We start from the raw sequence: 16,059 nt of genomic DNA, 5'->3' as shown, positions 1-16,059 counted from the left end.
AGTGAGAGCCCTCATTGAATTTGAAAGAGATCAAAATAGATCAAATTAGATGTTACTATGGGATGAGAGCTCTCACCTACACACCCAAAATCATTCACATACTCATTCAGGTGAATTAGTGTTCAAAAATCTTCACTAGGAGGCTAAAGATTTGCCGCTCACCCAAAACCCACCAAAAACGGCAGAAGTTGATCCGTTCCAATAAATTTTCTATTTTTTTTATTAAACTCTTTTATGCGGGTCCATTAGAGTTTTATAAAAAAAAATGCCTAGGAGGAACATCTTTAGCCGCTTGGAGAGAAAAATTCTCTCCAAACGGCTGATCTTCAGCTAGACTCTCACTGGTTTTGGAAATGAATGAGTGTTAAAAACACTCATTCCATAGCCCTTGCTATAAAAGAATATAAAAGGTAAAGCTCAATTAAAACTCGTTGGATTAGTATATACCTAAACTAATTAAAAACTTAAGTGGACTAACAAATTATGTTAAGGGATGTCAAAATTATCATTACCAATTCTAACTAAAACTAGCTGATCGAATCTATGAATTCTATTTCATCATTTTCCTTCTTCCTCTTATCCTAAGTATAAGTCTTATGGGTACTAATCTAGCAGCTAGATTGACAATCCACGTTAGCTAGAATAACCATCTAAGTTTTATGGGAGTGCTAATATAGCAGCTAGATTAGCAGTCCACATCAGCTGGGACCACCAGCGATGAACGATTCAGCGCTTTAAACCTCAGCCGTCAGATCTGACTTAAATCTCCCAACGCTGAACCATTCCGCGGAAATGTGGTTTTCCCAGCGTTGAATGATTCAGCTAACTATCTAGCTGCTAGTTCACCTGCAGTGTTAACAAATAAACAACATTTTTTTTTTGAATCGCAACACATTTCTGCGACAGCTCAATCTAGTCCATAAGACTTAGCCAAACAACTGATTGGTCCTCTATCTCTCCATAGTTGCTGTAGTATTGTTTTCTTTTGGCTTGGCTATATTGAAACCATAGCCAACCATAAAATGCTTGCCTCGAGCTCGTCCATTTTCTTGTTCTCCAACCTTTCCATTTTACTTGCCAAGTACGTATGATCATTGAGCATTGTTGAATTGAATCAACCATTCTAGAAATAGCAAATCTTTTTCATACCACACAACAAATGGCACGTTTTGAAACAAACCAAATTGGTGAATCTTCTCACAAATCCAAGTGGTTATTGATAATGACTACATGAAATCCAAGTCCTAAGAAATTTCTAGGAAAGGTTAATTAATCATCAACTAATACACTTTTCTTTCACTCTCAATTTCAACTCATGTGAATTCTCTTTTTCCATTTGACAAATATATTCCGGTGACGTAAAAATTTGCAATTTATTTGTGAAGCTTGATCACTAATCTCTTTTAAAGACTAGACTTACACAAAAGAGTCAGCATTGACTTCAGTTGACCTTGCAAAAGGTAAACATTGACCTCAGCATGGATGTCATTAGTAGTGATTCATCACAACTAAAGTGTACACAAAGTGTAAGAAACAAATCTATATATAATTTGTCTGACCCACCTAAGCCACCTTCACTCACTTTACTTAATTATAGTTGTTCGTTAATGGGACCAGTAACCACCAAATTTTTATCATAAAACCAGTTTCTCACTCCTTAACCATTAGATCTAATCAACCAATTCACCCACACTCAACGGTCAAGATCAAAAGGCATCGTAACTCATAATTTGCAGCTGCAACAGGTGGTTGATTACTCCCTCGGTTTCTGAAAAAAGTTTACTCCATTTTAGTTTTTTTCAACCTAAAAATAGATCAGATTAGAAATTATATTTATTCTTTTCCAAAAATCAAATTGAAGAATGATAGTTATTATTTTCTTGAAACAGGGTGGCTAATAAAGAACTATTGTTGGTATAACAATCCCATTTCAATCAATATCTGTTATCATGAGTGTAAATCTATCAATGTTGCCCGATATGATGATGGCCAATTTAATTGAGAAAGATTCCGATGCTGCCGAGTATTGAATATGGGTACGGATTTACTACTGTACTATAGTGACATCCACTATCCAAATTTATCAAAACCTATTTATTCTCCCTGCTCCTAATTACACATTATCATAAAAAAGAAAGAAAAGATACACTAAAATCTAATTTTCATTAATTAATAAAAAAAAACATATTTTTTTTGACAACAAATAATAAATTAATAAATAAAAACATGAAATAAATATAATAATCACACAAAACTCCATTTCTTTGCAGCTCAGACTTGAGACATACTCTCTCTCTTTCTGCTTTCTTCTTCTTCTCTTCTTCGCAGCCTCTCTCTCTCAAACCCACCCCCACACAGCAATCCTCTCTCTAAATCTCGCAGAAATTAAACTCCTTTTTACTCTTTTCCATTTTCCCTAAATTTTTTGAATTTTTTTTCTAGGGTTTCATTTTTTTGAGTGATTGGAGCCCCCAAATTCAGTTGATTACTTCATGGTTAGTATCATTTTAGTAGGTTACTTTGATTTGGGGGAGATTGGTTACAGTTACTGGATATCAATTTGGAGTAATTTTTTCAAGTGAAGAAGGGGATTCAATTTGGGCGTGTTTTTGGCTGTTTAAAGGTAAGTAGAGTGAAGTTGTTTTTTTTTAGTTTAATTGTTCATTTCTGAGTGTTTTGTACTTGTTTTGTTGTGTTTCTGTATGGGTTTTTAGTTGAATTTGTAGATCTGTGTTGAAAGAGGGGTTTTGATTTGAGGATTTTGGTTTAGTAGTGAGTATTGAGTAGAGGGATGATAAGGAATCTAGGTATGTGGGTGAAATTTTAGGAATTTTTGTCAGAATGATCTATTAAGTGTACTTAGGATGAAAGATTAGGATTTTGAATTGGTGGAAAAATTTGATATCACTTGGATATGTGGAAGTTATTGGAATTACAGTGGACTTGTAACCTGGTGGGAAAACAGTGTGAAATTGTGGATCTTTGAGCGATGAAATAGTCTATTTGTTTGTATATTATTTATGGCTAGACGAAAGGTTGGGTTGAGGAGAAACATGCAACTGTCTGAGGACAATGTGTTCAAGAGATTTCGTATTGGGTGGCTTATCAGAACAAAATGAAACTAATTTTGGAAATCTTCTATTGTTGTTTTGTTGGTATACTTTGAAACCCCGGTAGATGTTTTGGATGGAAACGATAATGAACTTAGAAAGATCGATGTTTTCTTTTTAGTAGAAGAAAGTGAACCATCTTGGCATTGGGAGTCAATTTGGGTCTTAAAGATATGCCTGTCAGTTACTACTATTAGGTGAAGTGTTTAGCAAACAAATACTGATAAATTTCTAGTCATGCTGGTGCTGATTTTGTTTGGAAGCTTCGTGGTGGAGTCCATATTGTGTTGGATGCTTAATTTTCTAATTGATGGTACCATGTATTCAGCGAGGCCTGGTCGAACGTGTGCCAGTGACCAACTAACCCAAGTCTCTAGGCAGTATATCTATGTTATCTTACAGTTAAAGATGCGATGGAACTTCTGATGCATTCTGTTATTACTAGTGTGTTTATTGTTTTGTCAATGAAGTTGCCAGATAACCATATTTGGAAGGGCATTTACAATATGTTCTTTAGCATGCTTTTGAAGGGAACTCACCAGATTGCCTATACGTCTAATTTGTCATGGTTCTAGAGGCATATTTGTGTGATCAGCAATACTATTTGGAGATTGAAATGCTTGTATGTAGCAGTAAGTCACATTAGAGGGTTGATGCAGCTTCAACGTGCCATCAACTAGGGCTCTTAACCAGGCTTTACTTTATCATGAGAGCACTAATTTACTCACTAGGATTGGCTTTTCGTTGGCCAGTATGGTATCAAATCATTTGTATTATTTTGAAACATGTTATTGACGGATGCTGGAACTCTAATCTATTTATCAGTTTACCTTTTGTATTCTATGTTTACATCATCGAATTACATACTAGTTCCTAGTGTAGTAAAATTGCACTCTTAGAGCATGTCAGCATGATATTTGATTGTATGGTGATTTTATTATCTTTAATCTTCTTTATAGGTTCTTCCACCAGCAGTTCGTATTGATAACTGCTTTTCGGTAAAATGCTCAGATAGTGGTAGCTATAGGTATCTGTGACTGCTCTTTTGTTTGGGAGCTCAATATAGACTTCAGCAAGTGGACCTTCTCATAAACGGAAGCATCCTTGTGGGAAAACATCCACCTATTTATCCTACTGATGAGCACAGATAATTCGTTTTTTCCTGGGTGCTGAGACTATTGAACCACATCAGTTAGTAGTCAAAACTTTGTTGATTTATATAAGAAAGTAGTTAATCATGCCTTCGTGGTGGGGCAAATCTTCTTCCAAAGAAGTAAAGAAGAAAACAAACAAGGAGAGCTTCATGGACACACTACACAGGAAATTCAAAACTCCGACTGAAGAAAAAGGCACCGTTATAACAGGAGGATCTCGAAGACGTAATAGTGACATAGTTTCAGAAAGGGGTTCTCAATCTCGAGCAGCATCAAGATCACCATCACCGTCATCCAAAGTATCACGATGTCAAAGTTTTGCAGAAAGGACCCAGGCACAACCGCTTCCGCTTCCTGGAGGGCCCTCTGCAAAAGTAGGTCGCACCGACTCGGCCCTTAGTGTACAAAGACCTGGACGTGAAAAATCCTCCAAACCCTCATTGTTTTTGCCTCTTCCAAGACCCGATTGTATTTCGAACAGGACTGATGCCACTGATGTTGATGGAGATTTGGCCACTGCTTCAGTATCTAGTTCTACCTCTACTGAGAGTGAGGATCCATCCGACTCTCGTCTTGTTAGCCCTCAGGCAACTACTGTTGCCAACAGTCCTTCAAGGTAAGATTGCATGAAACTTTTAGATATTTTTTGTCAGTACACTTACTAATCCACTTTTTTTGTTTGGATCTTTTTCTGACTTCTTAGTCGTACCTCTCTGCAGGGGCACACTCAACAAGGATCAGTTTCCTGCTGTCACTTTAAAGAACTCGAGAGAGTCATTAAAGCCGGCTAATTTAGTGTTCAATCATCCAGTTCTTTCAACCTCACCTAGGCGGGGCCCATTAAGCAATTATGCCCCCACATTGCAGATCCCTCAAAACAGTGCTTTCGCCAGTGCTCCAGATAGTTCTATGTCAAGTCCTTCTAGAAGTCCTATGAGAGGGTTTGGTACGGAGCAAGTTGCAAGCTCTGCTGCTTTTTGGGCAGGTAAACCTTACGAAGCTGCTCTTCTTGGATCTGGCCACTGCTCGAGTCCAGGTTCTGGTCATAATTCTGGGCATAATTCAATGGGAGGAGATGCAATGGCGCCGTTGTTTTGGCAGCAGAGCAGGGGTAGCCCCGAGTGTTCCCCAATACCTAGCCCTAGAATGACAAGTCCAGGACCTAGCTCCCGGATCCATAGTGGTGCTGTCACTCCTCTTCATCCACGGGCTTGTGGAACAGTTACAGATGCAACACCAAACTGGCCTGATGATGGGAAGCAACAAAGTCACCGTTTGCCACTTCCTCCTTCAAATTCATCTCCTTTCTCTCCATCAAGCTCAGCTGCAGGATCTTCTTCAGTTCCGCGAAGTCCTGGAAGGGCAGAGACTCCGGTACCCCCAGGATCGCGCTGGAAAAAGGGAAAGCTACTAGGCAGAGGGACATTTGGACATGTTTATGTTGGATTCAATAGGTACACCCAGTTTCTTGTTAGTGTTCCCTTGATTTTCCTGTTACAATATTCTGTTGTTCTTAGTACTGATATTTCTGTGTGATTAACCTGGATTTAGCCTTGCAACCTAGTCTAGTACATAAATTTGTATTAAAATACTATATTGTTATTCTCAGTCTATGTATAGGGTTCCCTGCGCAAGCAATTTGTAATTTGTTCTCTTTTAAATAGTCATCCTCAAATGATCACGTGTTGTTGTTAAAACTCCCCTCTTATTTCATGTTGTTTCTATTACAGAGAAAGTGGGGAAATGTGTGCAATGAAGGAGGTTACACTTTTTGCTGATGATGCCAAGTCAAGAGAAAGTGCGAAGCAGCTGGGGCAAGTAAGACTTCCAATAGATTGTAGGAGCCTGTTTGTCTTCTTTGTGTTCTCTGCAACTCAATTATATTCTTCCTCTGCATTGATATGTTAATTTTGGTTGTCATTTTAGGAAATTATCCTGCTGAGTCGGTTGCGGCATCCAAATATAGTACAGTACTATGGGACTGAGACAGTAAGTGTTCGGCTGATGGTTTTAAAAATCTCATACTCTTTGTAGACTTCTTATGGTTGCCATCTAATGGATATTTTCTTACTATCACGACTTTAACACTTCATCAATTGCAATCCCAAATAAGAGATGATTTCATACTCTACTCTGTGCTATGACTTGTCACATTTCTTCCATTCTTAGGAAATTAAATGGCAGCTTTGCCTTTTTTTTTTTTTTTTGTCAGCTGATGGTCTAATATGTTTTTCTGGAACAGGTAGATGATAGGCTTTACATCTACTTAGAATATGTATCTGGTGGCTCCATCTATAAGCTCCTTCAAGACTATGGGCAGTTTGGTGAACTAGCAATACGTAGCTATACCCAGCAAATTCTTTCAGGGCTTGCTTATTTGCATGCAAAGAATACAGTTCACAGGTATTCTCTTCTCATTTTAAAACATTGCGGGTAATAATGATGTAAATTTTGGTGTGTTATTTATAAATCTGTTTTTTTTTTTTTGCTGTTCAGGGATATCAAAGGAGCAAATATACTAGTGGACCCCAATGGGCGGGTCAAACTAGCGGATTTTGGGATGGCTAAACATGTAAGTCTTCTCATCTCCTCTACCTCTTTCCCCTGTTTCATTTTTAAGGCGTGTCCACTCACATGTTAATAATAGTGTACCCTAGTCTAATTACCTATAAGTTCACTTTTCTACTTTTCCCCATGAACTATCTTATAAGTTACTTTTCTGTTGTCCCCTGTAAAGACATTAACAATTCTTCATTTGTGGTTAAAAGGCTTACCGAACATTTTTCCGCTGAATATGTATCACCTATTCTCAAATATGATGTTTTTGATTTTAACTTATCCATATCTAGTTCATCGTGCTTCTTTTACCAAGCGATGTGCCTCTTCACTGTGGGCAAAGCTCCTATTTGCTAATACTTATCTGTTTTTTAATTCATGATGAACTAAAATGAGCATGGGTTTCACTATGCTTATCCGTAACTAGTTCATTATGCTTCATTTTCACTTGTCCTCTTCAACATGTATTTCAATTTTTGGTTGGTGAGTGCTCTATTGGTGAAGTTCTGCTTGATAAAGTATGCCCAATTGAGTACTCATAGGCATTAGTACATGCACAACTTTTTTGTCTTGGATTATCCGGTTTTGTTTAGATTTTTAATTCTCGACTGTGCTGATATTACAGATTACTGGGCAGTCTTGTCCATTATCGTTCAAGGGAAGCCCTTACTGGATGGCACCTGAGGTAAAAGTTGTTTCATGCTCGAGCTACTGCTGCTGTTTGGTTTAGAGCATACTTTCAATTGCATCTAAGCTTTTCTATCTTTCATGCAGGTTATAAAAAATTCTAGTGGCTGCAATCTTGCTGTTGATATATGGAGCCTTGGATGTACAGTTTTGGAGATGGCAACTACAAAGCCTCCTTGGAGCACTTATGAAGGGGTCAGTTGCTTGGATTCTGGAACCTACGTGATGTCCTTAATTTGCATTTCAAAATTGATCCAAGAAGTTTACTTTTTACAGACTAAAGATACCAACTCTTTTATCTCTGAAAACCTATTGTCCAAGATAGCATTATTCCACTTGGCCTTCTGTTTGCAAATGTCTGATCTTCTTTGTATTCTTTGAAGGTTGCTGCGATGTTTAAGATTGGGAACAGTAAGGAACTTCCCGCAATTCCTGATCATCTTTCAGAGGAAGGTAAGGAATTTGTGAAGCTGTGCTTGCAACGGAATCCACTTCATCGTCCTACAGCTGCTCAGCTGTTGGAACACCCGTTTGTGAAAAATGCTGCTCCAGTTGAAAGACCGATTCTCGGACCCGAGCCTTTAGAATCTCCGGGGGTTACAAATGGCATGAGATCTCTGGTTAGATGCTAATATTACTCCTTTACTCTGCAATATGTTATTGTTGTGTTTTCTTTGCTTCTATTTTATTGTTTTATATAAGTAATTTAGAAGTCTCCATTTAGTGAATCCATGCTTATGAGGACTCTAAATGCTTCGTTTCTTATCATGTCTTACACTGTCTTGGACTAATGATTTCAGTTGTAAACCTTGCTTTCTCTTCCTTGTGTTTTTTTTTAATGGTTTGGGCAGTTTAACAACAAAGATCAGCACTGATACAAGAGCGCATTGTTCGAACTTAGATTGTGTTCGTTTAAGAAAATTTCTTGAGATAGTGTTATATGCTGTGTTACAACGATATGCCTAAAAAAATAGTTCAGCCGTATAGATACGTATTTACACGGATGCGCGTACTAATACTCCAATACTTCAAGATACAACTCAGTTAGAAAACTTTGACTGAATATTAGATACCAACAGCTGTTGAGATAAATCTCAATACCTTAATATTAGAGAATTTAAATATTTTACTAGATTCTATGAGAAGTTTAAAGTACAGTGACAAAATATTAGTTCCAAATCCGTCCACTGATCTTGCTCTAGACTTTCTTCCTTCTTATCCAGACTTTTTCTCTCCAGTGAAGTTAATCATACATATTATATGCATATATCTTGCAATTTCACTACTTATATATCTATGTTAAGCTGATATTTATGTTGTGTGTGCCGTATCCACGTATTTTAGTTTTTTAAGTTGTCGTATCAAAGTAGCGTATTGGATACAAGATACCGTGTCCTTATCGTTGTAACGTAGGTTATATGTAAGTGATATAATCTCGGCGAGTGGTTGTTGGTTGTTAGTGGTAGAGCATAATTCTTGTAGCTGGCGCAGTATTTGGTTACAGAACCGATTATAGGGGGGTGGTTGGTGTTTATCAACATAATTTATATTAGGAAAGAAACAGAAAAAAGAGGTAGGACATTATCTTTCCTCAAAGAAGAGAGGACTAAGAATTTGATAACATTTTAGGTTCACTGTGGCTTCAGTGATATATGGGAAGTATAGGATGTCACCATTGGCTAAAGCACACAAAGCACTGAAAAAAAAAGTTCTGTTTTGTTACAGAAGATATGATATTACTGATTCTTAGGGAAGACAAGTATGGTTTTATGGGCCTTGACATCCCGAATATGGTATCAGTTATTTCGATCCTGATAACTGGGTTGTTCTTGCAAAAGGGTGATGAGAGTGTAAGATCTTATGCAATGGGATGTGTAAAGGGGGAGTTAAGGTATATAAGAGAGATCTTTGGAAGTTGTCAGGGCTATAATGGATCTTCTATGGATTGATGTCCTAAATGCAACTTTAGATGTAGCCTGCTTTCACATCTTCCGAATCTTAAATTTGCTATTAGTTTCATATTGTTTTGTCGCATTTGTTATCAGTGCGGTCATGTGTAAGTATTATTCATGTGCAAGTATTATTCCCTCGAGTAGTAGAGTGAATTATGTGAACCTCTTTCGTAAACATTATTTAAAGCATCTGTTGATACTCGTGGCTTCTGTAATTAGACTACTTACAGATGTTAATGTGGTTTCATGGTCAATATTCAGGGCGTTGCGCATGCAAGGAACCTTTCTTCCTTGGATTCTGAAGGATTAGGACCAGGGTCAGGATTACATCAGTATAGGGGTGTAAAAACATTTCTAACTTCCAGGTCAGATTTATGTCCTCAGTTTCTTTTATATATCAGTTGTAAATCGAAACTTGAGTTTGACTTGATTACTTTTCTGATTTTATTTGCGTGTTCCCAGTGATAGCCACATGCTGAAAAACTTATCATGCCCAGTATCGCCCATTGGAAGCCCTCTTCTGCATGGAAGATCACCGCAACATATGAATGGAAGAATGTCGCCGTCTCCCATATCTAGTCCACGTACAACCTCTGGATCATCGACACCTCTAACTGGTGGCAATGGAGCCATACCATTTCATCATTTGAAGCAGGGTTACTCCCATGAAGGTTTTAGCATTTCAAGGTCTCCAAACAGCCACTATGGCAATGGCTCTACCTATCATGACACAAAACCTGATCTCTTTCGGGGGCTTCAGCCCTCATCTCATGGGTTCCGGGAATTAATGGCGTCAGATAAAGAAGTTCGTGGAAAGCAATTTGGTAGGCCTGCTCATGAACACCAAAGGGAACTTTATGATGTACAGACAGTTTTGGCAGACCGTGTATCTCAGCAGCTCCTGAGGGATCAAATAAAGTTGAACCCATCTCTGGATCTTAATCCTGGCTCTCCAATGCTCGGGCGCAGTAATGGTATGTAATATCGCAGACCCATACAGTCCAAGCCTGACTCGTAAGCAAATCAAATGATCTGTCCAGGTCGGTTCATTTTGGGGGTTACAACAAACCCATTTGTACATTAAGGACCAGAAAAGGAAAGTCAAAATTCATGGAATAAAATTATTTTGAAGCTGTGGCTGAAAAGGAGAAGATGGTTCTGACAAGTGAAGTGACCGCGTTATTGGGACTTGTTGGCAGATACTATGGGGATTCAGATTCAAGTTTGATATGCTTGAAGTCAAGTTTTCAGGTAAACTAACTTATTGGAGATTGACTAGAAAATCCATACTCTGAAGTGAAAAACGAGAACAGCTTACAGTAATCAAAATTTCAGCAGTTCTGAGAATAGGCGAAAAAGCATTCCTAGTAGTGGAAAGAACTGTAAATTATTATAGGTCATCATAGCACAAATGAAAAAAAGAAGAAGAAGAAAATGAGCATGTTGCAAATATACTAGTAGCACTTGGCACCAACTCTGTATTTTTTGTTCTTTCCTGATATCTTGTTCTAAAATTGGGTGTACAGAAGGTGGGAGGAGGATTTTAAGGACTGGATTTTTGCCAATGTTATGAAGAATTTTTCGAGCCTCTACAAAAATCATGATAAACCTTTAACTACTAGTTTCACGTAATATCCAAAAAAAAAATTGTGCAAGAAAGACATATCTGAAGCATCTCCAAAGAAATCTTTACCTAATTCTTTTCTGGCTCCAGACTTCTCTACACATAAGTACCGGTGTTAAGCGAAACCAAGCTCTCCATATAAACCACTGGTTGTCTGTGACATAAGGGGATGCTAATGATATGGAGTTCCTGGACATTCAACATTCTTTGTGATCCATTGCTTGGATCAAATTATACAAACCCATAGTCGACATCAATCAGAAATTCCCCATTTTGAAGAGACCATATGGGCTTCGAGTAAAGATATTTGGGTATTATTTGCTGGGAACATGTGAATTGTTTAGTCCAAGATGCATCAACTCCATACTTCCTCATCACCCATATATCGGTACGAATCCGAGGGATATTTGAGACTAAACAAAGACAATCACCCAATGTTCCTAGATTTCTACGGGCTTTTCGATTTCCTTGATACAACGTAGTTTGTTCTGGTAATAATGGCAACTCAAGGACTTTCTCACTGCTAATATCAAAAGACACAATAACTTCAGGAGAGTTTTCTTGAGTGACTGCAACACCTAACCAATGAAGAGCTCCATTGAAAAGCAAACCACGGAATCTTCTTTCATAAGGAAATGTGTAAGGACTTGCTCGAGTGCAACTCCATGTACTTGACCCTAATGTATAAACTTCAACTTCAAAGCAACTCGAGGTTTCGTTTTCCGAGATCCTTACTAACTTGTAGTCATCGATGATGTGATCATAACCAAACCCATATCTATTGCAACGATTATCTGAGTAAAGACTGAAATCACGCTTATGTACCGGTATTTTCTTATACTCCCTGGTTGATGGGTTCCATATACAAATACTAGCGTCCTTGCAAAGCATACTAGCACCCAAAATGTCACTTGAAATACCCATGCAAATTAAGCCATTACAAGAACCCAAAACGTCAACTTGGTTATATTCTAATGGGTAATCCATCCGAACAGCTCCATTGCATTCGCATGATGAATCCAGCAACGATGAGTATGATGATATTGAAGCATAATCCATGGAGTAAGTTGCAGGGACCTTGATACCTCCATCCCAGATGTAATCTATAAACACGAGCTTAGGGTTGTTGTTGTTTTGGATGGTAAGATTAAAGTGATATTTGATGAAACTAGGGCTACGTAGTAGAGTGCGCCATGGCTTGCAGACACACCTGCATGATACGATGGAAATATATCTACTTGAATCTCTTGTGGAAGGCTAAGCAAAGTCGACTTAGATGATTTTTTCTTCATCTTATTCTACTAGCAGTGGAGGATTAGGACTTCCTTGGACCCCAAGCAGCAACAAACGTCTTATAAACTGAAAAAATAACTTGGGGGTATTATTTTAAAGTAGGAATTACCGATAAGTACCATTATGGTAGTCTTAATTAGTGGCAGGTCCACCCACTAAAGCCCAGTAATCAGAGGTCCATAATAAAAAGAAAAAGAGAAAATTGGACCAAATTTTTTATCCCTTGGTCCGGTACACGTGCGAGTTGTCATAATCCGCTTTTAAAAATACCCAAACTACCCATTCCCTGATAATATATATATATTTCTTAAAAAATCAGCATTTTTTACAGATCTGAGTTCCGATCTCCTCCTCTCTTTCTGCTTCTGCTCAAATTTTGGTGCTGCTTTTGGATTACGAGCTAGAGCTTTTTTTGAAGATCTCCTTGAAGATTTACATGTATGTTATGTAATATCTCTTTTTGCTGCCGTTGTTTTTTTTTTTTCAACTGAATCTGTGAAGATCAGATCATTTTGATTATGTTTTCACTTTTTTGTTTCGTTTTTTGCGTTTATTTTTGTTTTGGTTTGTTTTTTTATGAATCTTGATCGTAATTATTCAATTTTTTGGTTAGATTATGATGTTTTTAACACATTTGAACTTTCGATTTGATTATCTTATTGTTTTCGCTTCTTTATTTTATTAAAATCGTGCTTGTTTGTTGTTTCAGGGGTATTATCCAACAGTACATATGTTGCATACTGATACAAATTGTTTTTGATTCTGTTTTGTTCTTAGTTTTATCACTTGTTGTTGTTGGTTCATACGTACATATCTTCGATACTGAAATAAAACTCTCTCGATTATGTTATTTTGATAGATTCTTTACATACAATTTTTTTTTAGTTCACGAATCAGCAGTATATATGTGGCATACTGATACAAACTCCTTTTTTTGGGTTGATCCATTAGTACATATGTGTAGTACTGAAATATGTGCTTTAATTCGGCTGTATTCATGGATTCATCAGTTTTAGTTCATGAATACGCAGTACGTATATGGCATACTGATAAAAACTTCTATTTATTTTGTTTTATTCAAAGTTTTGCCACTGTTTTTGGGTTCCATCCATGAGTACGTATGTGTAATACTGAAACATGTGCTTTGATTCAGTTATATTCATGGATTCATCATTTCTTCTTTACATGCGGTTGATTTTTTAGTTCATGAATACGCATTACTTATATGGTGTACTGATAGAAACCTCTTCTTGTTTTGTTTTATACATAGTTTTGCCATTGTTTTTGGGTTCGATCATGAGTACGTATGTGTAATACTGAAATATGTGCTTTGATTATGTTATATTCATGAATTCTTATTTACATGAAGTTGATTTTTAGTTCATGAATATGCATTACGTATATAGTGTACTGATAGAAACTTATTTTGATTCTATTTTATTCAAAGTTTTGCCACATTTTTATTTGTTTGATCCATGAGTACGTATGTGGAATACTGAAATATGTGCTACTTTTGTATAGATTTTTCTGTGTTTACAGTGCATATAAAGGTTTTCCTTTATTTTTCCTATGATTTAATAATGTATTAAATAAATATTAGAGATTAATTGATATTATCCTACAATATATGTGATGTAAAACATTTTCTAATTCATTTATCATTGATTCTAACAAACTTGTACTTTTCCTGTAAGCAGTGCAACATATATATACTCGAATTTGTAAGCAGTTAGCGGATACGTGTTTTATTTGTAAGCAGAGCGACATATATGTACTCAGATTTGTAAGTAGTGTAGCATATATGTACTCGAATTTATAAACAGTGTAGCAAATATGTACTCGAATTTATAATCAATGTAACATATATGTACTCAGATATAATGAACATGTAAACACCCACGTTTGCTAACAATGGGTATTATGGTCATTTCCATGTTTTAATTAATTTTGGACCTCTAAATAAAAAAATCCGGTTGGAACCTAGTATAACTAACTTTGTGGACATAGGACCAAACAACAAAGTTTCCTATTTTAAATTCTTAAAAAAGGAAATAGGGTTTGCAAAAATAGGAAGCACAGATACCCTTGACCATTTTACCACTAAAAAAGAAAATAAGAAAAGTAAGAACAGGCACCTAGCTATGCTGGTCATCCTCGTTCCCCAAAGTTTCATGCGTTCCACGAGGTCCCAGGTTCAAGCCCCCAATGACGTAATATTGCAGAAATTAACATGGAAAGTAAAGATAGTTTGCCCCCCTTGTGACACAATCTCGGCCCTCCATCCGCTTCGGATCCTTTGGCTAGGTTACCCATGAGACTCGCTGGTAGGCTAGCAAAACAACCTGCTCAATTAATGTAGTAGATATAATAATATTTTATTTCTTATAAAAATAAATAAATAAATAAATCCTTGACAACTTAATCTACGGCATGGACAGGTCGAGCTATACTATGAGAAGCATCGAATAGGTTACCCAAGCCAGTTAGGTATATTGGTCCAGGCTAGGCCACAGGAGCCTTTGGAATATTTATCTTATTTTTTTAGAAAATCCTTCCTAGTTTGGGGCCTATGCATATTATTTGAGGCCAACAATTACAAGAAAAGATAATATAATTTGGAGTAAAATGGATAATCCCTTGTCCAATTATTTTACTAAATGGTTAAATTTGTGAGGGTAAATTACCCGATGGGCACGTGTCGACATCTCAAGAGATGGTTTCATGATGAGATGATATGGTAGGAGCACCGAATCATACTCTAAAAGGCGCTTTTGTCTGAATCGAGACGCCTGCCACCAACACTACATGCCTGACACGTGTGAAGAGTGGTCTAATCCTCTCATATGGTCAAGTCTAAAGAAGGATCAGAAGAGGCGTGGACGAACCTACATCGTATCAGAAGACTCGGACGATCTATACTATAACCCAAGGATGATGTAGCATGAGGATCCCCAAGGAAGAGCAACACAATGATGTACAGGGCGAGAAAACTCGGAAGGAGAACCGAGCAGTGCATCACGAGGAATAGTATAGAGCTCGTCCGAAGTAATGAGAAGATGTATGATGGCTCCACCAGCTCGGCGAGACCAGACCTCCACGAGTCTAATTTGCCTATAAACACCGGTCCATGTAGAAGGAGACATACAAGCAATGTATTATTAGATTGTCTTTCTACAGAAAATTCCTGAGAGAGATCTGGAGATAGAGAGAGTGATAAATCTAAGTGAAATTTGTAGCTCTTTCAAGGGTAAGATCCTAATCATCAATAAAAAACATCTTCTTTCCCGTGGACGTAGGTCTTCATGGCCGAACCACGTTATATGCTTGTGTCAATCTTTACTTCTATGCTATTTACATCTTGTTTATCTATGAATCTTGAATGTTAGTAGCTTTATAGCCTTTAGATTTACTTGGATGTAGTCATCAGAAAAGATGCAACTACATTTTGGCGCTAGAAACAGGGAGATATGAATATTTAGTCCACCTCCCTAATAACAGCTCAATATTTTTTCTTAATCTCGCTAAGAGAGGTGGTTTTCACACCACTGTGTAGAAATCTGTAAAGTTCATGAGTAGATCTCGGGATCAAAAAGATCTATACGATCAGTAAAGTCTTGAAGATCCTCCGAATCATCAGATCTATACCCCTTTCCGTTAATTTTCTTTAAGATACTAGTTCTTTT

The 16,059-nt window shown here is 37.2% G+C and overlaps 2 protein-coding genes across 2 annotated transcripts; one reads left to right on the top strand and one right to left on the bottom strand.

The window, feature by feature from the left end:
* Positions 1–2,271: 2,271 nt before the first annotated feature.
* Positions 2,272–11,057, top strand: LOC113304284 (mitogen-activated protein kinase kinase kinase YODA-like). The gene is made up of 12 exons (XM_026553359.1): positions 2,272–2,623; positions 4,070–4,880; positions 4,984–5,718; positions 5,995–6,082; positions 6,191–6,253; positions 6,507–6,667; positions 6,761–6,836; positions 7,446–7,505; positions 7,595–7,702; positions 7,891–8,127; positions 9,721–9,824; positions 9,922–11,057. The coding sequence occupies exons 2-12, from the start codon at positions 4,348–4,350 to the stop codon at positions 10,439–10,441; spliced, it is 2,685 nt and encodes an 894-aa protein (XP_026409144.1). The 5' UTR covers positions 2,272–2,623; positions 4,070–4,347; the 3' UTR covers positions 10,442–11,057.
* Positions 11,058–11,314: 257 nt separating this feature from the next.
* LOC113305001 (F-box/kelch-repeat protein At3g06240-like) lies at positions 11,315–12,142 on the bottom strand. The gene has a single exon (XM_026554118.1). It carries the CDS (start codon positions 12,140–12,142, stop codon positions 11,315–11,317), a length of 828 nt encoding a protein of 275 aa, XP_026409903.1.
* Positions 12,143–16,059: the final 3,917 nt, after the last annotated feature.

This window comes from Papaver somniferum, chromosome 8 (assembly GCF_003573695.1).
Source record: "Papaver somniferum cultivar HN1 chromosome 8, ASM357369v1, whole genome shotgun sequence".
Lineage (NCBI taxonomy): Eukaryota > Viridiplantae > Streptophyta > Magnoliopsida > Ranunculales > Papaveraceae > Papaver > Papaver somniferum.
Note: the sequence above shows the minus strand (reverse complement) of the source record. Positions and strands in the feature narration are given on the sequence as shown.